General features: G+C 38.2%; 1 protein-coding gene across 1 annotated transcript in view; it reads left to right on the forward strand.

Moving 5' to 3' along the window:
• The window catches only part of lmbrd1 (LMBR1 domain containing 1), a 46,288-nt gene extending 26,119 nt beyond the window's left edge, over positions 1-20,169 (forward strand). The window contains exons 8-16 of the mRNA XM_063875165.1: positions 138-263; positions 1,058-1,210; positions 4,663-4,727; positions 4,846-4,948; positions 7,204-7,308; positions 7,394-7,543; positions 8,382-8,448; positions 18,311-18,402; positions 18,812-20,169. Coding sequence (XP_063731235.1) covers positions 138-263; positions 1,058-1,210; positions 4,663-4,727; positions 4,846-4,948; positions 7,204-7,308; positions 7,394-7,543; positions 8,382-8,448; positions 18,311-18,402; positions 18,812-18,922 — 972 coding nt within the window. The 3' untranslated portion in view covers positions 18,923-20,169. The remainder of the gene's footprint in view (positions 1-137; positions 264-1,057; positions 1,211-4,662; positions 4,728-4,845; positions 4,949-7,203; positions 7,309-7,393; positions 7,544-8,381; positions 8,449-18,310; positions 18,403-18,811) is intronic.
• Positions 20,170-23,364: the final 3,195 nt, after the last annotated feature.

Raw genomic sequence — 23,364 nt, forward strand, 5'->3', positions numbered from 1 at the left:
TTGTCGTGCTTCCTGCATTGTTATGGGTTTGTCATCAAACAGACGTGTGTATGTGTGGGTGGATGCACGTGGCATATGTTCCATTCCACTCTGTCAATACTGTGTGATTATAATGGTAGCTTTGCTCTTGTTTTCAGGCTTACGGTATGTCTGTCCTGCCTTTGAATCTGATAAAAGGCACACGGAGTGTGGTGTACGAACGCCTGGAGAACACAGAGGACATTGATGATGTCGAGCATCAGATAGAAAAGCTGAAATCCAAGGTTGGTATCTCAGCTGACACAAAGCACTGGCACTGTGCATACTGCAAATAAACAAAATTAGTGACAAGTCACTACATTGGACAAACCTCAGGCGTGGACATTAATAGATCATAATAAACAGACGTATTAACAGCAAATATCAAAACATTTTAACAATGCTTGTTGTTTTTGGTTTACACTGTTTATTCACGCGTTCATAGAGAGGTAAACATGCACCAGTCCCTCTCCTTCATCTGTCTGCAGTGTCCCTCTGTCTTTGCATGCATTCACAGATGCTCATCCGCACCCCCCTCAAATGCAGGCATCACAAACAGGGAGACACATGTACAGAGGTATATGAGTGGATATTAGTTGCCAGTGGCAACGTGAAGCTAAACAGAGAAAAACATTTGTCACAATGCATTCGTCATTCCTTCTCTATATGTATTCAGTGAAGTTGTAGTTGTATTACAGATCACATATATAGTAGATAAAATGTCTAATTTAGAACACACAAGATATTTTGCTTAAATTACTTGAATTTCAAAAGTCCACATTCTTACAGAATGATTTTATTTCTGAAATGAAAGGTAGAAAATAGCAAACTATTTTTGCACAGTATTTAATAGTGATTATTATTATATTAGGAGATCTGATATACGCGAACCTTCATACCATATTCTTTTTATTTGTTATATATTTGTTATTGAACCACACACTCCAACTACAACAGATAATACTATACATACCTCTACCCATTGGTTTTCCTTTCAATATGTTTTAATGACCTATTTGGTTATGTGTCTTTCTGTCAGTGTCAAGATGGACGTCCTCTCTCATCAAGGGACAGAACAAACCTGGAGGAGTTGGAGGGCAAACTGCAGGTCCTCCGGCGCAGGGGGAGACACCTTGAAATTGCAGAGAGGAATTGCTGCACTAAAGTGGGCAGTGCTCTCAGACCTTTAAAGGTGAGTCCACATAATGAAATTGGTTCTATTTAACAGAAGTGAATTACATTTCTTATATGAACAGTATTTTATTGTCGGTACATGTATGTTGGATGGGCTTTACGTGCTTTTGCCTTGTTTTAATTGGCACTGTTGTTTTATTGATCAGAGGTAGGTTAAGGCTGCACAATAAACCAAAGCTAATTTTGTGATTCTTCACTTTATAGTTGTGTATTTTAAGGATTCATGTTAAGCCAGGTATCATGCGTTGTTTATTTATCGCCAACTTCATCATTTTTCTCCTTAACTTCTTCGTGCTCAAGTTCTTACCTGGACTGCTCTAGATTTACTTTTAGTTCTACTTTACACAACCGCATATTTACACGATTCCCACGGGTAGTCTCTTCACCTAATTTACTTTGAAGTCTCTCAGGGAGTCTCACATTTCACAGGCTAGATCTCATGGTTCCCCTGGGATCATCGAAAACAACCACAAACTTCTCTTGATTTTGCTTTTTTTGGGTTGGGCCAACCCATACTTGGACCTTATATATGCAGTTTGAATATCATTGTTCCCATATTTAAAGTTGCAAAAGGGGGTTGGGAATGGAGCTGGTTTATAACAACCCTTGTTTTAAAGTTAAAATGCAGTACTACCTTTCTATCTACTATCTACTGGCCTCGTCCAGGCAAACATACTAAACTACATCATACATGCACAAAATGGGTTTGTGTATTTCATACTGATCAGTTTTATTCTGATATTTTAAACGGTCTCTTGCAGTAGTACATTATAAGCATTTAGATCAGGGATGTCCAAACTTTTTTCATTGAGGGCCACATACAGAAAAACTTAACAGCGCTGGGCCCCTCACTAGAGCTGAGGTATATTGCCTCATGAATGAAGTCATAAATTGGCAAAATCAATCAAATACGTTTAATTTACTTGATACTTGAAAAGGCTTTAAGAAACACAAACAGCCTACATCCCAGCTGTCCATAGGGTTTCATTTATCTTGTTACAAAAAGTGTTGGCAGCTCATTCCTTGAAACAGGATCCTCAGATTGTTTATGATAAGGGGAAATATGATGGATATATTACAAGCTTGTTATGCAAATAAGTTAATGGGCTTTTTTTTATTAACCACGATTTGTGAGAAAATGTTTTCAATTTTAAACGAGTGAATTTATTTGAAATGTTGGCTGATTAATACATGAATACTATTGCGGAATATCTGTTTACATGTATATTTATGAAGTACAATGTAAGAAAAGCATAAGTTTCAGGTGTGGGCCATATTGCATTATACTTTTTGAATTTGCTGAGGGCCCATTCAAAGTGGACAAAGGGCCGTAGTTGGCCCCCGGGCCGCAGTTTGGACACCCCTGATTTATATCGTAGAAAAGGTACATCCTAGAGACTCATTAAACACAGCCAATTTGCACCGTACTGTAGAAGAACAAAATCTGTATCCTCATCCCTAACCACCTGGTTACCATGACGCAACAGCTGTGATTATTAGAGTCTATGTAGTAGTTCTGGAATACACTACAGCATTGCATTTCTTATTTAACAAAAAATACCCAATTTCATCTTGAGGTAACCCAGAGGCTGTCTTGACAAATATGTCCCGGAATAACAGAATAAAGACTAATCATATCTGCTTCAACGGGACGTCGGTGGGTCAGTTATTGTTTTCCTTTGTCTTGTATCTAACCCTTTTGCACCCTTCCGACGACAATAATATTATTCTCCTCACACAGTTCCTGCTTTAGCTGTTAAATGAGTGTAAAAAGGGTATTGGGACTGACGGACATGCTTCTCCAATGACTCATCACCATATTAATCACAACACCCAGCCTTCCTTCACATTCAGGTGCATTGCAACGATGTGAGCAGAGTAGCATCCGTTCCTGACGTTCCATGACCTCCCTTTCTGTCCGTTCATACATGAAGTAAAAATTGCAAAGCCAAAATATTCATTTTGAAACTATCTTTATCATTTGATCTGTGTTATGGACAGGAACAATTCGACTATCATTCTCCCGGCTCACATTTAACTCCCACTGCTATTCATTTTCCAGTATTTTACTGCACTGCAGGCATGTTAAACCAGTGTCTGTAACAGTTTGTCTTTAACCGAAGGTGGTGCTGCTAATGACAGTCCCCAGACCCAAATTTGAACAGTAATGAGTTGGGAGATGTATTTACTGTATACTCAGGCACTGGTATAGAGTGATAAGCCAAATGATTGTGATTTCTCCAGAGCAGTTGCTCCACCGTTCCTCCGACACATGCTGTCCTTTTCATATCAACTCTGGTGGTGGGCGAGAATGACTTTTTGAACATCCAGATATCTACAGTTCAAAACAGCTTGGACCCCAGAAGAATAGCTACTGTGTATTGATTGGATCATAAAAAGCTATGCCACCTTTTCGATTTATTTTTTCCTGGCTACTTTGCATTTTCCTATTTAATAGCCAAACTGTTTTTGCATATCAAAGCTATCCCTTCTTTTTGCAATGGTTTTTTTTGGATTACATAGATGAGGCCATTTTAATCAGTTCATTTAATTACTATATTTTCCTTCGTCTAGCCAACTGACTTTTGAAGTTGTGTTTATATCCAGGCAATATCGACATCAGAACAAAATGTGTGTTGATTATCCGTTCCTTGATTGTAATTGAGGCTTTGCAATTAATAAGTAAACATCCAGGAATATTTGGTCATAGCTCATCAGTTTGAAAGTTTGTTTTTTTATAATTATTTGTTCAGACATTGTGCTATACAGCTCTGGAAAAAATGAAGAGACCATTCCAAATGTTTCTTAAATCTTTATCTCTACAGTACATGTATGGCAGCCATTCCAGTGTCTGTTCATTTCCATCACAGAGAAATATTGTCAGTAGTTTATAGAATACAATAAAACTTTTAAGAAAATAATTGAACTCAAACACATAAATATATAAAACAGTAGAAAAGGATAATGCTGATGTGGTCTCTTAATTTTTCCCGCGGCTGTATGTCCCTGAAACAAATATTAAAGTGTACTGTATATTCTGTTCACCTGTTTTTTAGTTCCCTATGGCTGGTACAGGATCAAATATAATGTGTTATAGCTATGAAGCCCCCCTGAAGGCGAGCAGTTGATGGGCTTTATTGCCTTTTTGGCTGCTACCCACCTTGTGCCTCCCTGGTGTCACCCTGCCTGCTCTGTGTGCGCCTGTGCCATTGCCCCCCCCCCCTGTCCCTTCAGGCAGCAGTGCCAAACTGTGTTGGGCCATGCCATATGGTCTCTCCTTGACAAAAGACATGTTAGAAAGGTTATATTTGCTGACCCTGGAGATGCCTTTGTAAACATACCTCTTCCTTTATGCCTGTTCAGTCATTATTATGATCCCTGCTCTTTGGATTCGGGAACATAATCACTGCGTGGTGTTGTAATGTGTTGTTTGTTTGTTTTTTTCTGCAGATAATGCTGGGCATTTTCTTTATTCTGGTTGCACTGCTGTTCACTGTCGCCTTATTCATTTCAAAGTAAGTCATAACACTACAATTCATAAGGCATCAACCAACATGTTTCTATTTAAGTATGTCCAGCTATGTGTAAATCTGGACCTAAGGACACGTGTTTAAATTTGACTTTGTGTTTCAGTTTGGATAAAGCTCTCCACTCTGCTGGCATCAGCTCTGGGTTCATAATATTCGGCACCAACATTACCAATCCTCTGAATGAACTTCTATTAGTATTACAGCCCGTGAGTATCCTCTCATCTGTCTTGTCACAATGATGATTATCCTCAATTAAGATGTGCTTAAAACCATATTTCTTTGTTTCCATCATCATCTTCCTCAATTAAGCTTAATTCCATCCATTTGCTTTAATACACGGCAGGTGAGCTTTGAAAAACAAACGGCAAAAGCGGATACATACACTAAATGAGTCATACAGTTTGGCTTTAAATAACATTGTAAATATGCTCTGTCGGTCACCACTTGTACAAAATATCATATGAAAGCTAAATTGCAGACAGGAAAATGATACCTACATTTACTCACAATTGATTTTGCAGTCTGATATTACTTCAAAATAATGTAATGTTCCAAAGGAGAAAGGCTGAGAGAAATGAAAGTCCAATAACATAGCTTTAAGTGGGAGCATTATGAGTGTTAAATGGCAGCGATAAAGGATTTTGCTAAACTCCTTCAAAGCAAATAACTACTACATCATAAACATTGTGTACTGTAGCTCGCATAACTGTTTACATGAACAACCTGTTGATCTGACTCTGAAACCACTTATTCACATTGATGCAGAAGTTATTCAGAAAATGTATTTTGATTGCAACTTCCATAAAGGATAAACATAATAGTAAACCCCTACAGTACAATACAGTGTTATACAACTGTAACTGTACCTCCTTTATTTGTATTTATTACATGGCTTAGTTGAATACTCGATTCTGATTGGTCAATTGAGAACATGTGACACGTTGTTAATCCAGTAGTACAGACTGCTGTCAAAGATTTATTGACCGTTGCTAAAGTGGATCAAGAAAGAGAAAGGAAAAGATGTTAAAATACGGAGCGCTGGACGTCCGATAAATCACCAGAAGAAGACAAACAGGAAGTGAACACTAACAGGAACACGGTCTGGGCTCTGCAGTGTTTAAGGACTTGTTAGTGGATCAGAAACTGTGAACAGGCTTGAACAGTTACAGAAAACCTCGATCAGTGCTGCCGTAGAGTTGTTGTTCCAGCCGTTGGTGCGCCGTGTAACAGATCTTTTTTCTTAGCGGAAGAAATACAATCATTTCCGATTCAATAAAAGAATTTCAATTCATATTGGGAGACGAGTCGTTAGTTTGTTTAGTACCTGGCCATGTAATAAGCGGGATAATGTGTTCATGCTGATCAAGATCCCTCTGCTTCGCGTTGGGCTCCCTGATCAGCCTGTCGGGTGTTCTTTTCCCCATAATGACCGCCTCGCTGCACATTAGCCCTTACATAATAATGATCCCAGCATACTATCTTTAACATCACCAGACTGTCTGTAGCTTAACTGGTTTTATTTTTAAGGCAGAATTGCATTAGGATTGATTTTTTCTTAACTAATCTTAAACCACTGTGTGCTTTGCTGTCAAGTGGTCAATCAATACAGTTCCATGATGTACATTTCTCTGTAAACCACGTTTGGAAACATTGGAAATAAAATGTGTTAAAGTATAGTGCAGTATAAAAGAGATGAATGCAAAGATACAAACAAACTTTCCATAGGACTTAAGTATTCTCTTTGCTAATTGCAATATTTATATCATTTTCATAAAATGATACGATATGTAGGCTCACAATTTTGCATGGATGTCTGATAATGAACCACAATGTATTCCTTTGCTTTTCTAGGGAGTTGTTTTGTGTTCCTGTGTAATCCTGTGTATTTCTGTATAAATGTTCTTGATGTTAGCATTGCCTGAGAGTTTTTAAAAAGTGAACTTTTGAGACTTAAACAACATTACATCACACCCATTTCTTCTCTCCCTCTTGTCTGCTGCTAGACATCGGACACTCTGTTAAACTTAGTATTCCACTGCCGAGTTCAGAGGAAAAAATGACTGACAGCTCAGACATTAAAGAATGGCCTCATAGATAGTGGCATTGATTAAATGTCTACGGCCAGTGTTTAGAAGTATGACCTTGCTATCCAAGGAATTAAGTGCACCATACAGAGAACAATGGAGAACTGCATAGGGATCAGGTTTGAGGTTAAATCAGAACATAATTGATTTAATACTCACACGCACTGTGCTAATTTTAAGGTTAGGTAAAATAACCAACAGGTGGTTCGACTGTACTTTAGATTAATTCGCCTGGAGCAAGTGTAATTGGTGATAGTTGCTCTTTAACAGCTCCAAACTGTCCCTGACAGGAAACCAGCCATTAACAGCAATACTGTTTACATTGTAAGGGTGTACATGTGAGAGATATAGCTGACCCCCTGTCCTTGGTGTTATAGGTTTTCCCGCTGGATTACATCCTGATCACCATCATCACCATGTACTTTGTAGTCACCTCCATGGCTGGCATTCGCAACATGGGCATCTGGTTTTTCTGGATAAGGGTAAGCAAATAGCTTCAGTATGTATTAGCCTAAAAACGTACCACCATATCAACAATAACAATACTAACATGTTCTTGTTTTTCAGCTGTACAAAATAAGACCCAAGAAAACTCGCCCCCAGGCTCTCCTCTTCCTCTGTATGATTCTTCTCTTGATAGTCCTTCACACCAGCTACATGATCTACAGCCTCGCCCCACAGTACGTCATGTATGGCAGCCAGAAATATCTCGTACAGGTGAGCAAAAGTGATGTCAATTCTCCCTTATTTATAGTTTTTTTTCCTGTCATCAATAATAGCCAACTCTGAGAATGGGGCTCTAACGATGTCAGTGTCGGTCAGCCAGCGGGTTCAAATCCCTTTGGTCCAGCGGAGAGTCACAGCCGCATGGTCTCAGCAGGCTGCGAGCGGGGCTTTCAGACTCTTGTTCTTTCTGTGTTTTGTCGCTCTGCATTCTGTGTGTGTGTTTGCCTGCGGTTTAGATCCACCCTTGTGTCTATGCTTTCTCTCAAAAATCCTTTAAAGCAACATAATTAAAATGAACCATGGTTTTGTTTTTGCTGAAACATACTCTTTTAAATGAGAGAGAAAACCCTTTTTAAACCCAGCTCTGTATGACTCAGAGTAAACATGCCTTATCATTTCCTGCTGCTGTCTTCTTACCTACAGTATGTGAATATATTATGCATCATTTTTCTACCAGCCCAGCATGTACAATGTTGCTTGTATGCCGTAGACAATAAGAATTGTGCACAGGGAGATTCTTTATAAAGTTTAAGGTTATCTTTATTTTGTGTTCTCTTCTTTAAAGCATACCCTTATTAACAGATTAATGTCCATTTAAAAGTATAATTTGCTTAGTTAGATCTCAATTAATTCTAGTTATTGAATCGTTCCAACTTCCAGGTGATTCTACTGTTATTATCTCATTCTAAAATGTATTATTGTAGTGTTATAGACTTCAACTTAGTATAGTTTTAACTCCTCTTTTAAAGCAACAGTATGGTAGTACGGCACCAAGTAGTTGGAAGTGATTCTTTTCTCAACCGGTTTATGCCTCCTGTTTTTTTTTCAGATGCCCTCAGCAGGTCCTGCACCAGGGAACGGCACCACCAGGATCTGTGATGCTGATGCGCCCGAGGGTAAGTGTGTCATCACCGCCAGCACAGCAAGGTAGCGTGGCCCAACGGTAAGATGTTGGAAGACCTTACAACACATCATCAAAGATTTATCGCTCACAAGTCAAGTCTATACCAGAAGAAACAGAGGACAGTGTTCAACCCGGCCTCTCCGTGTAGAGCACAGTTCAGTTGTCTTAATACCTTTCATTATTCAGTAGAGGGTCTAATACCAAGGACAAACATTTACTAATGCTGTACTCCTGCCGTCTCCATGCCAACGCTTATTACAGTAAATCAGCCATGAATTTGTAAATGTACATCGTACCAGTTAGCTTTATCACAATCATTTATTAATTGGGCTGAAAGCTGAAGTAAGGCTCTTGTCAGTGCCGAGCTGATAAGTTTGAATTGCCGTATTTGGTTATAAAGCCGGAGATAGTTTTAATTATGTCTATGTGGCTGTCTGTCTGTAGGAATAAATGTAATGAATAGAATCGCTTACACTCAGCAGTCCAGTCTATAATATCAATTATCCAGCTATAGATTTCTGTACGTTGGTAAACCTGTCACATCTAACCCCCCCCCATCAGTTTCCCCCAGTCTCCAAGTCTATCCTTGTGTTTGGACTCTTGTGCATGTTTGTTTTTGTAAGGTCTATTAGTGCGGGGAGTCATTATTGTTTCATTTAAATGAAACTAGGTGTGGGTCCATAACTGCTCTCCCAGAAGACGCAGAATTGCATTGCAATTAGAGTAGCTAATGAGCGATGATGGGTTTAAATGTCAAATATTTAATTCATTATTTGAGTTAAGGTCCCGTTAAAACAGTTAAATAAAGTGGTGGATTCTCACATGTATTAAGCATTATGATATTTCCTACATACTTATTTAGCCTGTGCCATCCCTTAATTATTGCATAATTGTAAATTAAATGTGTAAATAAGTATTGTTTGGTCATTTTACAAATATATTTTCTCCAGACTCTTCATTTTTGATTAGGTTTTAAAAAATGTTTAATTTTATTTGCTTGCATACAGGTTTTGGGTTTTATTTTTAAGCCAAAAGCAACAGCTGGTAAATCCTGCCACTAAAAGTTTTTTGACGAAATATACCATAAGCCTAAAGCTTGTCTTAAATTTGGAATTGATGTTGAATCGCCAGACTATTTAAGGTGTTGCTGCTGCTCGAATTAGTTATATTGACGTTGGAGTGTAGGAAGATGTGGCGTACTGATGCTGCTGCATTTGTTCACAAGTGTTCAAAGTCTTCAAGGCTAAAAAAGACTTCCTATTGAATAGATTGCACCGGATCTTCCTTGTGCATCAATTCAGAGCACTATAATGCATATTCAAAGCCACATTGTACGACACGCCATGGGTTACTGGGTACAAGGTTTTTCCCTTAGAAGTCAGGATACAATTATGATAATAAAACAATGCATACAGCTCCTTAAAAAACTGTGCTCAGCTAAATAAGAATAACTTAACTACAGACCAAACGAAGAAAGAAGACATTAGCATGTTTGCTTGGGCTTTCAGAAGTGGGTGTAATTCATGGTTGGTGACGATATAAGGGTTATACAACACGGAGGTGCTAATGGACTAATGTATTTGGCATTTGAAAAAAGCTTACCTCTTTGGGCCAAGTTCTCATGAATTAGTGGCACCTTTCACAAAAGGTGGTCGTCGTTATTCCAAGGCTCGCCGGTATTTTGTTTTAAATGAATGATTCTTCCAAATTCAAAACATTTGGCACTATGGTGCGATGAGGATCATTCTTCTATCTAGAGTATAGATAGAATGATGATATATTATTATATGTGTTGTCTATTGTCTAGATTTGAGACTGTAGACAACTAGTATAATAATATATAATAATAACATCTTTCAGTAAAATTATAAAGGAAATAAAATATGTGTTGTTGCCAAATTGATACCCAAATATCCAAATTCCATTAATCGAGCTATGTTTACACGCTACAATAAAGCCAAAGCTGCAAACATACATTAATTACAGAAACGACAATCCCCCATAATGCTCTTGTTTACATCACTATACACACAGAATTGTTGAAATGAATTGATTTGGGTGTTTGTTTTGCTCAAACAAATAATTTGTTTCCCGTCCCACAACGATTACAACCAACCCGGGCAGATCCATCCATGATCCTGCACCGCTCCCGTCGCGTGGTTTATTGCTCTCTGGAAGTTGTATTGTACAGTAATTCAGTTAGAAGAGACGCCAAAAAAAGCTGTGAAGGTTGAGCTGAATTAAGTGAATTAAAATTAAAACATTATAATAATATTTTTTTGCTGGCACCACAGGATGCTCCATTAGTAAGAACATGAGTCCGTTTTTCGCCCGAGCAGTGTTAATTACTGAGATGTCAAAAGTATTGGGGAATCAAGGTGCCAGAGTCCCTCGGGCAATGACCACAAATATTTCTGCTCTCTCTTTTGACCAGCTTAGGGAAACTGTTCATTTTTTTTTTGCCATCTTGGAAATGGCTCCTGCTTTCATAACAGCCGTTGTACCTCCTACCATGAGGAGGAGGAAGTGTCATGCAGAGACAACACATGCGACTGCAAGGGAATACAATCAGACGCTTACAGACTCACACGCTGTAGAAAGTAACGGGTGAAATAATTTGTTTGTGTGGTGAAAGAGTGCAACTTTTACTTATATAAAGCAGCTTTTTCCCCTAAGTAGAGGGTACCTCATCATTCTGTGTTAAAAGGAGTTTCTTTAAATGTATTTATCCGTAGCAGTATAAAGGCAGGGAGAGGGATTATGGGGTGAGGACTTCATGGCTAGGTGCCAGTCAGTCCATTCGTCTCATCTACATGTCTGTCAATAATCTGTGCCGTTTTAATAATTTATGCTTAAATTCCTGGTTGCATGGCCCAATATAAAGGACATAAACTGAAGCTGTTCCACTGATAGTAAAAAGGAATTTACAGGTTATGTAAATGTTATCATAAAATCATGTACAATAAAAATACATAGTGTGTGTACTGTATGGTCACATACCTTACCCTGTATTCAATTTCCTTGTATTAATCTTTTGCTATTTTTTAAATCTAATGTAGAGCCATAGCAGCATAGCGTTAGGCAGCGTACTCAAACTGTATGCTTTGTCAAATATAATAGTGTTCTCGATGCCACGCCACCTCTCCTGTGAGATTTCTTTATTTGTTTATTTATTTTATGATGTGGCATGACCAAGGGATTCACAAACACGGATATCCCTTGACACCCTTGCTGTGAAAAATGAGAATGGGTAGAAAATAGCATCAGATTCGGAACCGGCTGCAGAGAGCATCACTTTGTAATAACCCTTAGTGCCGCACTGGATCAAACTACAGCTAAGGCAAAAGAGGGTATAAGTCAAGCTGCTGACTGATTGGCCGGTTGGTCACAGTGATGTAATGACGCCAACATCTTGATGAGCAGGTGCTCGCTGCCAAGCTCTCCATTATCTACTCTAAGGTCATTACCCGCCATTACTCATTTGGAGTATGTACTCAAATGGAAATGAATCCTTAGGAATTAGTTGCTATGCCCCCAGACAACCTGAACTCTGAAGTCTACTATGTGATTTAACACAAACGTATTTTAAGGAAAAGAAGAATCAGAGTATCGGCACAGTAGTGACACTGCTTTCCTCCTTATTTAAGCAGCTGTTAATTCCAGACAGGGAAAAGTTAGATCTCAATCCATTTCCTTTTATATCATTTTCACTCGACCCATGCAACACTTAGTCCGAATGTGGTTTTAGTGTATTCAATCACCTAATTTCAAGTCATTTTACTAATGAATCCTCAAAAAATGTATGTCTTCTCAGAGTCTTGCTGAAAAGTTCTCAGCACTAGACAAGGCTGCTCTTTCAAATTATGCGTTCTACCATGATGCTCCCGCTGCTTCTCATGGTGGGCGAAGCGCTTTGATCGCACACTGGGACTGGCATCAAAGTTCTTTAACATCTACCCTCTTACATACTTGTACTTGATTATTTCCATTTATGTTGTACTTTTTCTGGCTGCAAATGATCAGATTTTAAAGTTGAAGATTTTAAATGTAAAGGAGCCATTTGACCAATTTAAAGGAGTTCTAATTCTCATTGCTGCATCTGATTTCACATCGTTATGACCGCTTCCATTATAGATTTATCTGTCCAATGATTTACTGTCTACCACTTCTGACACAATTTCTTCCCTAAACAAAAATGATTATCTTAAGTTAATTCTGTTATACTCATTAAAAAGCTAATTTTAAAACCTTAGTATGTCAACAACAACTTAAATCCTAATGGAATAGTCTTTCCGACACTTCTGCAGCAGAGTTTATTTCACCCTTCATATCAATAGATCCAACCACATGTTTTTGTTTTTGACACAGTAACTCAATTTGCCAAGAAATGCCCTCTGGGTCATCGTTCCACTTTTTCTGCTAATGATTTTCTTGCTCTTTTCCACCATTTAGGTCGACACTCTCGGTTACACAATTATAATTATTGTGGTTTTCGACCCCTCACGCCCGAGCCATTCTGTAAATGTCTTGCTGGAAGTTTAAGCTGAATTTTAACTATGCTGAAGTCCAGTTTTCAGCTTAGAAGACACACCACATTATTTCTAGTTTGAATCCCAGCGAAGAAACTTTGTCATAAAGAGGAGTGGGGTTTTTTTTTACACTGTGGACTGCGGCTGGTTTCCTAGCAACTTGCCAGTTTCCACTGCGTAGTTTTGAAAGAGCTTCAGGGGGAAGATGGTCATAATTTTATGTGTTGCCTCTGAGATGTCAGGTGCCCAAGCAATTTCAACAGGAGGCTCCCTGAACCCCAACACAAATTAGTAGTAATTTTCTTTGTATCAAGGGGATCATCATCAATTTGCATTACAATAGAATGTGCCAATCAAAAGCTTTTCTCGTTAAGGAAAAATGTCCATCTTGTAATCCAGAGACACCCCTTACCTTTGAAAAGGAAATACAATTTCAATAATATCTGTTTGGTTATTATTGTGACAAAAGAGCTCTGCTGTGAACTAACAGAATAAAAACACCTTCTGAATAGGGCTACGAATCAGGTGTCATTAAAATGATACTCTCTGCCTATAGCTGTTTTAATTGGTATTTTTCAAGTTTCAACCCTGAAAAAAAACTCTGAAAAACCCCAAACTACCTGCCCAGCTCAAAACAGGAGACCGATAACCTGAGAGAGCAGGTAAACATAGTGGAGCTTGTGACATCCAGAGAGATCCATGTATGTCCCTCAGGAGATGGTGGAGACCAAAACATTTATAGAAATTGAGTTAATATTTAATACCTCTAAATAATGTAAGGTTGTTGGAAGGAAGGAAGGAAGGGAAGGAAGGGAAGGAAGGGAAGGAAGGGAAGGAAGGGAAGGAAGGGAAGGAAGGAAGGAAGGAAGGAAGGAAGGAAGGAAGGAAGGAAGGAAGGAAGGATTTCCTTACGAAGCAGCAGTGTGTTCAGACATTAAAATACAAACACTTAAAAAGTAGAATAGAGAATAAAAAAGAAAATGAAAAATATTATATAAAATAAATAATATAAAAATACAAACAATATAACATATTCTGCATGGTTAAAATGTTCTAAAAAAAATCTAAAATACTGCACTAGGCCCCGGCCGTGGGGCAACTTGCTTGGGCACCTGCACCGTACGCCGCCGACCCGGTTTCGATTCCCGACCCGTGGTCTTTTCCGGATCCCGCCCCGACTCTCTATCCCACTTTCCTGTCACTCTCCACTGTCCTATCCAGAGAAAGGCAAAAAGCCCCCTAAAAATAACTTTTTTAAAAATACTGCACTAGCAGGAATATAGGCTTATACTACAGGAGCATAGACATACTGTATACACATAGGAGAGTATATCATTTACAGATATACAGGTTGTCTGATTGGCTTAAGTCAAATGTTTATGGAGATGTATCTCTAGGAAACAAGATCCATATTGTAAACAGCAATACTTTTCTTTGTTTGTTTATGTTGGTATGAGTAGTTTCGGTAAGGTACATATATTGTCTCTGTCTAGTCTGTGTGGATTTCCTACTTAAATGGATTTCTCTGCAAGTAAAAACACTAAGAAGGTACACAGCAGAAATATGCTTTTGTGTAAATTGTATTGACAATATGAGATGCCAGAGATTTGAAAATAGTTCAGTAGAAGGAACATCAACATCCTCAAAGGACACTGCAAAGTGCTCTGTTGCTTTTAAGACAGAGAGAAAGTAAAAGCATACAGTGTAGGAACACAAGCGCTTTTTGATAGAGACGCTTTCACAAAGAGCACTGTGTGTGTGTGTGTGTGTGTGTGTGTGTGTGTGTGTGTGTGTGTGTGTGTGTGTGTGTGTGTGTGTGTGTGTGTGTGTGTGTGTGTGTGTGTGTGTGTGTGTGTGTGTGTGTGTGTGTGTGTGTGTGTGTGTGTGTGTGTGTGTGTGTGAGACTTATACATTATGCATTATGCTACACAGGGCAGCACTCACCCAGGTATCATGAGTCAAGGTGAAATTTCCTGCACTCACACACTGGCCCGTGCTCTTATCGGAGAACGGTAATGACTTCAAGGTGAAGTGGGTCAGTGGTGTACATGATAATATATTTAGGCAGACCACTGTTGTGAACCATCTGTAGGTCCCACTCGGAGCCCTGCAATTGAGGCGAGCAGCTGGAGAGCTACAGATGGCTGAGGTACCGGAGGAAAAGAGAGGGGTCATGGGGATGGAGATAGACTTGCTTCCTCTATTATGTGTTGATGTTGGTGAAGTACAAGCTGATTGTTGGTACATCCTCAGCTGCATTGACTGTATAATTTGCTCTAATGATGAACACTTTAAAGAGGAGCACTTGTGGAAATGCTCACTTTAATGGATAAATTCTAAACCACACTGCAGTCTGATTGTACTGCTCATGGGGTTGAATTCAGTGTGAAGAGCTGTGTAAGGAACAGTGTGATAGGAGCTGCTCAGCAGGGATAGCGTTAATGCTCCAGATGGCTCTTGAACATAGCCAGACATTTCGTCTCCACTTTGTTGAATTTCTGTCTTTCCTTGTTCTGTGGAAACAATACAGGTCTGATTAGGAGTATACTGAAGTCACTTTTTCCTCGTGTTGCTTCAGTGTGCATGGTAAGTTAATTGATACAAGTGATCTGAAGGCAAGTCGGTTTTTTTTCTTCCACCGCTTCCCTTTCTCTCTGTGTTTTCACACCAAAACAATTGGAGCACAGACGAGAGAGCGAGACACTGCGCGCATATCATTGGCACTTGCCGCACTTGACGTCATCAGCATTTCCCATTCCTGCCAATACCCATTCATGCACATAAAGAGGAATGACTCAGCTTAAGAATTCTTACATTATTCCTGCCGTCAATGCCAGACAGATCAATAGCAGGATCAAGTTCTGTTAAAAACTGGAGGGCTGAGACTCGAAGGTGATGTCAAGAGAATATAGCACAGAGCCGCTCCACGGACACAGAAAGCTATTCGATTTTTTTTTTATAAGAAATAAACCAGTTTTTGGTTTTGATGTGTTTTATATTCATGATCACAGAGCCTAGTCAATAGCGATTGAACTGTTCTCGGTCATAGCACATTTCAGAGTAAAGTCTTATTTATCCGGACCAAGGCTGGTTTCAGAGGTGCACCCAGAAAAATGGCTTAGAGCTTCCTGTCTGGTTCAAATTGGTTTATTAAATTGATTTTGACTCCATAACATTTAACTTATTACTTTCGCTTTGGTACATAAGTGAGTAGATTTCTGCTTGGTAAACCAGATTAGCTTGCTGAGAAAGCTTTTCATACTTTTTGCTAGGGAACTTTTCCATTTACTGTATGGCAAGGACATCACAGGTAAACTGAAGTGTTCTCTGGACTGGTTTATTCATGATCGTTGCTGCACTTAGTTGTTGGATAGGATGGGAAAGGCGCATCCAAACAGCTTCAGCAAGACATCAATCAGCATATTGTCCTAATGAAAAGGTAACAATAAGATATCTTTCACATATTTTGGAGTTAGTATGAGCCCAACTTTTACAAGAATATCATTTTTTTGTTTTTGTTATAGCATATTGAATAAATGCAGTTAGCTAGCTGTCTAATTTAATAGGGCTTTTATATTGATGTTGTCACATGAGAGCCGATATCAGGTTAGAGTTGTTTATTGTAATATAGTAGGTGTCTTTTCCTGGGTTTAAAGGCTGCATTACATCAAAATGCCCTCATTTTCTACTCTATTCTAATATAACCTTTAACCCGCTTAGTCATCAAGTCCACATAATTGATGAATATTTATCAATAAATGATTGTGTGAATATTTTGTGAAAGCAGTAATGGTCAACACTACAATACTGTCACATTATGGATATCAAACATATTGTGATAATTGATGTTCTTCACTTCACCCAGCCCTATAATAGATGTTTTGACACCCTTAAGAGGAGAGTATAGCAAGTTTGTCATGAATTCCATTGGGTCCCATATTCATTTTAATCCTCTCTAACTCATCCGAGAATCCGGGTTACATGCATAACCCATAACCTATGGTTCACTGTCTTCACAATTTGTTGGTGTCTTCTCGCGTGTCACGCTTTTACCTCTGAAATGTGTAATACTGGTTATTTTTGATGCAAGGCTCCATTAAATGTTAGCTCATCCCTGTTTTATCGACTGGTTAAGCCACATTCACATTGACAGTGACATGGCTTTCCTCTTTTCAGAAGACCGGTTGTCTTCTTTAGTTATAGTGACAAATTTGCCCGAGGCACTGCTCCATGTAGTAATAGCAGCCTGTTTTTGGCTCTTAAGTGAGTGCAGAGCCATTTATAACAAAGATGTATAACAAGAACTACACTTGTGCATTTATAAACCCCGTCTAGCAATATATGTCACCTTTTATTGCACTCATGCTGTTTTTCCGGAACCAGTTACCTCTCATATTTCTCTAAAGACTAAAATCCTCTTTCCTCAGGCTGTCTGTCTGTCTTTGTCCTGTCTTCACTCTTCCTCTACCTGTCCCCACCATCAGTCACTTTGCAGGACAAGTCTATTTTTTCCTTCTTTCTGTAATGATTCCTACTTCCTTCAAGGGCTTCTGTATCAATTAATCAAAACTACAGAAAGGCAGAGGATAACTTAAGGTGTGATATAGCAAACTTTTAATTAAAACATTTACATTTTAAAGAGGCTGAGAGTCGGATTAGACTGTCCTGGAGGCCGTGGAACTGGAGCAGCTACATTTCTACCATTTCAAAAATAACAGTTATGTATGTTTTATAAGAATTTGAGATGTGGGTAAGGAGGAACAGAGAGAGGGTTGTATTTTCTGACACTTTGTGGGTCTCCATACACATCGGGGACACGTATTTATGTGTAAAGGACATCAAGAAGTGCATTTTGCATAATAGGGGACCTTTAAAATTCATATTTTTGGGTACGACAGTTGCATTCTCTCATTGTAACACATTTTATTCATCGGTTTATATGAACTCATTGTTTTTATTTTGTAACCCAACAACATATTGGCCGAAATTTGGTCACCTATTTTTGTGTAGATAAATATTACGTATTTTAAACAATGTTCATTGGCGTCATGCAGAAATGTTACACCCGAAAAAGAGGTGTAAAAACAATTCTTTACCACTTCATTTAACATTTACTGAATTTAAATATTTGATAATTACATTTTTTAAACTTATTTTGAAATAAATACCTGGTGGAAAAACCCTGTGCATCCAAAATGCAAAATGTTTAACAAGACTGTTGAATACCAAGTGTTTAACAATCAGGGAATCCTTGAATAGTAAAGTAAAAATGCTGTTATTGTGTCGATTAATCGATTTAATGCTCCTGTTTTCTGTCCCTTTCAGACCAGTGCACTGTGACAAGATCCTATCTGTTCCTCCATAAGTTCTGGTTCTTCAGCACCATCTACTACTTTGGTAACTGGGCCTTTATTGGGGTAAGTCCAAGGATTTATATACAATGTCATTAGTTAAAGTAGAGTGAGAATCATAGTTGAAAATTTGAGGGAAGAAAAATCTCAGAAAATATCTCTTAGATAAAAAAAATTGACATTGTTGTTTTTTTTATCTTTTGAGAAACAAAACATTTTCAAAAAACAACATATATTGAAGAATTTAATTTAGCTTAAAAGCGTTCAGTGTTTCTTCAGGGGGGGGCAGTGTGAGAGCCAAGACACATCATTTAATTTGTTCTCAGGAAAAAGGTTACTGAAAAATGATAGTCTGCACGCAGCTAATCTGCTCAGCAAAATATTTAATAGCCTCTCTCCTGGTGCTGTTGATGCATTGTATTGATCAAATGATCCTCACAAAATATTTCCTGTGTGCCCTCCTTTATATGTTTAGGCTTTCCTCATCGGTCTGGCGGTGTCCTGCTGCAGAGGGAAGAAGTCTGTGATCGAAGGAGAGGTCGAGGCCGACGACTCCGACTTTAGTGATGATGAATATGTGCACTAATAATCAGTCAATATTCCCCACATCACTTAAGGGGACTAGAAAGTGCAATTTAAAAAAACAAATAAATGGACGTCAGTGATTTGTCATAATTTAATATATTGCTTTTAAAGAGATATTTTAGTGACGTCTTGTGGACTCTAGACATGTGTTGAGGATGAGACCACTGAGACTGATTATTGCGTCTTATTTGGTCAATTTTATTAATAACTTTGGGATTCTGGGAGTGTCCTCCAACTTACTCCTACCTTGAGACTTCACTTGACTTGCACAATGACACAAATGTTTGGTTTTTTTTATCATCAAAATACTTTTAACCTTCTCAAAGCACTTTCTAGGCCCTTTAAATTGTTACTTTTTGACCACCTTACCCATCTTTAGTTGGCTGTAATATACATTTTAAGACAGAATACATTTTAAGATAAACTGTTCTGTGATTGTTTTTCTGCAAAGTTAATTGGTAAAAAAAAAAAAAGTGTTGACAGAAGTAACATTTTCAAACTTAGTTTTGCTCGTTTTGTCTGGGGTTAAATTCAGTGCTTTGGTTTGCTGTTTCTTTTTGTCTGCATTTAGTCATTTGCTATCTCAGACCATTATTTGGACAAATGTTACTGTACCTGTACCTGCACTTTGTAAAATATAAAGGACCAATCTCAAAAGTTTTTAGTTATTCTTGATTTTGAATGAAATTGGTCCAACAGGTTTTTGCTGTCTGTCTTGAAAGAACATGAGGAAAGTATGCAAATCATAATTTACACATAGATAAATCGAATAAGGATGTGATTTTATTTAATTAGGGATGGCTTTTAGAGTTGATCAACAGCAGACTTTTGGCAACTATAAAAGGCTTTTCTTTCCAGCTATGATTAATTTCTTTTCAGTGTATTTAGAAGTGTGAAAATGAACAAGTTCCATTAACGAATTGTCAGAACATATTTATATGGAAACCAAATACCTGTGCCTCATGAATGTATAGCAACATGATGGGCACACACTGCGGTACGTGTTCGTGCTACTACTAGCCTGAATCTAATGAGTTTGGTTTTTGATTTGAGATAAAGTCTGTTCACCTGCAGTTACAAATGTGGTTACACAACGACAACAAAGACTGCACCACTTCGTCTCGACTGTGATAAGATTGCTCTTGTGTCGATATTGAATGATACCTGTATTTAAAAAAAATAAAACCGTTTAAACAAAAGACTGTATTCTTAAATACATAGTGGCCAATAAATGATAATATGTTGTAATTTGTTATTAGACTCTTTTTTTTTACAGAGGGAGGTGACGTTTCTAAGTTTTCCTCAATTTTGGCTTAAATCAAGTATATCAAAAGTATATTAAAATCTCATTGGATGTTTCTTAGAACTAGTCATTTCTGTTGTACTAATTGTTAGTGAGTTCTTCATGCAACATATCATTTAATTTAAGAATGATTTGGTATAACACTTCTTATTTTTAATGACTTGTGTTTGAGCCCAAATTTATAACTGAAACCAATATAATTAATTGCAACACAATAAAGGGAGCATCTTTCCAGATGTCTGAAAACTGTCTACCTTCCTTAGAACAGATTTGCGGTACAGCTTCTTGTGAGTCTTCTGTTATTAATCTTCAGTACTCTTGTACTATTGACTATAACAAGGACTAAATTACCACATAGCCACAATCAGTAATTCTGTGAGTGAGCATGTGTATTCTGCTGCTTTAAGCTCAGGTTTTGACATTTTTAGAGGACTAAGGAAACGTATCAAATGAAACTGACAGTTAAATACAACCTCTCTGTAAATTAGCATAACTACTCAGTGGCTGCTTCGGATGGATTTGCATATAATTTTGAGTACATGTCAAATTAGAGTTTAGGGTATGCATACCTTGTCATAACTATTGTGCAAGCTTATTTTGAGTTAAACCATTATGTGATATGCCACCCCCTCATTCACTAATAAACCAAATAAGCCTTGAGCCAAAAACACAGAGCCCCAGAACTGTAGCAGAGAAGATTGTGTGATCAACGTGTCAGATCAGAGGGATTTCTGCTGTTCGGAGTGCAACCTACCTTGTCATACCCCTTATTCAAAAGCCAGACTTGTTTCATCGTTCTTTTCCTTCCTGTATCTCTTTTTAGGTATCTTTTGCAAGATTGTTTGTGAGAAATGAACTTATTTTATTGAATAAATGAGGGAATATGTTCAGGAAAATAAAATATTTGTTGGGAGCTACAGTATCAGTAGGTATACGAAAGATGATTAGGGCCACATGAAACATTTTCTTTGGGGATGTCTCAGAATTCTGACTTTTTTTCTCATAATTCTGACTTTAAAGTACGGGTTCCTGTAGTGGCCTTACTTCAGTGAGAGACTCTCATAATTCACTACGGAACAATGAAGGAGGTAACGGAGTTTCTGCGCGACAGAGGGGTCCCGGAGGAAAGCATATTCCAAATGGCAGAACAAAAGGTGAGCTATAACCATAGACTGTATATAGATAAAGACTTAAGTCAACATCAAAATAAATTAATGTGGCCCTAATCCTCTTCCGTAGGCTATTGAGGGCAATACAAAACAGAGGAATTTAGGGGTTTGATTGTATAAACAGTCATAAGTTAACGTTGCCTAATATGGTCTTTTGCTGCTTTTCATTCATGCTCTTGTGCATGCATCTTTTCTTCATTTAATTCAGCTCTTAACTCTTTACATGTATGACGTTTACAGTGACACCCCATGATGTAAGCTGGTGAGGTTTTAAAATATGAATGTTGCAGATCTTTAAAAAAATGTAATTCCAAAAACAGATGCCATTATATCTCTATAGTCAGTAGTGGGATTTTAGACTCAATTTGGTTTTGTGCCAATGTGTATCTTGCCTAGCCACCTAGCTAAGTATTAGTTAGACAATTCAAATAAAGTAAAACAGGTGTATTGCCATGTGGGTTTATACAAGGAATACAAGGAATTTGATTATCTCCCTTCATGAATGAGATTATCCGACATCACAAACTCCAGAAACTAAATAAAATCAAAACTGTCCACTCTTTGGGCTTTTGACAGTAGAGTAAAGTACAGTTCATTTTTTCTGAGGCAAACCATGTTTTCATATAATGAATATGTGAAGTACAGTAATACTGAGAGGAATTAGGCTACAGAACAGAAGTCGTACAGCTTTTGCAGGGGCCTCTTTACCAATCATACAGCGCCACAGGATGAAGGAACATAATCTATTGTCGTACAGTGCAAGGTAAGTAGGCTACCTCCTCTGGAGTCTTACAAAGTTTCATTTCAGAATTTCTTATTTAAGTTTAACAATACTGGAAAGCACAGTTCTAGCTGTATATTTAATTGTAGCTTTAGGCCACCTATTTTCTGCCACATAAGGTAGCTAACTCTCACTCCTTACTCCCTGCAGTTTGTCTCCCTGTTGGATATGCTTTTTGTGCTAGCCTATGAAAAAAACTATATAACACTTGTAACTTTTACTATTTCATTATATAGTCTGAGAATACAAATTTGAATCCAAGTTTTTTCTTAGCTTATTCATTCTCGATATGTTAAGTAAACCCTCATGCCACATTAGCCTTAACTACGGACAACCGTTAGCAAGACTTGCATCCGCCATGTTGTTAAGCATGCAGACAATGTTGTTGGCATATAGACCATCTTTGCCATGTCAGCGTTTGCTAGTTAGCACTGATGCTAGTTAGCACTGATGCTAGCAAACACAAAATGTAGTGGAGATGGATGCTATTCGTTTTGGAATCATGAACCTCCTTTGACACATTTTGACGTGATTTCTTTAAATGTCATAATTCAGACACACTTACATGGACAGTGCTAACTTAATGTTTAACATTTGTTTTTAAGATGTCTGCGATGTTTGTGTATGCTAACTAGAACACAGAGCACCCCTGTGATGGATGCCAATCGTTATAACGTCATGGACACATTTTGATGCATCATGGCACCATATATAAAGTCGGTGGGCTGCTAAAGTTAGAACAATTGATGGAGCTAAACTTGAACATTACACCACTTTTGCTCTGTCATTATGTCCTCCACAACACTTTTCCGGGATGGTTTCAGTGATTTCTGGGTGGCCCTGGTCTTTCCTCAGGGCTTCAGCTCCTCTGACAGGCCCTTGATAGGCGAACAGTTTGCCTTACCCCTCAGTCATGCCTCCAGGGAGGAAAGTGACGCAGGGATCAATGTGATTACGTTGATTCAGTGTTTGCAGCCCCTCAGCAGGTTAACCTCTCAGCTCTTATGGGCCTGTGGGGCCTGCCACTCATTCCCAGATGATGAATTGTCCACCAGGCTTGTCAACACGTCCCTGCTCAATTTACCAATAAATAATACAGATTTTTACTGTCAGACACATAGGACATTTTGGTCAAACACACATTTGCAACCAGGATTATTTAATTTAAATTTAAAGGTCTATGCCTTTTC

Source organism: Eleginops maclovinus, chromosome 22, assembly GCF_036324505.1.
Source record: "Eleginops maclovinus isolate JMC-PN-2008 ecotype Puerto Natales chromosome 22, JC_Emac_rtc_rv5, whole genome shotgun sequence".
NCBI classification, from domain to species: Eukaryota; Metazoa; Chordata; class Actinopteri; order Perciformes; family Eleginopidae; genus Eleginops; species Eleginops maclovinus.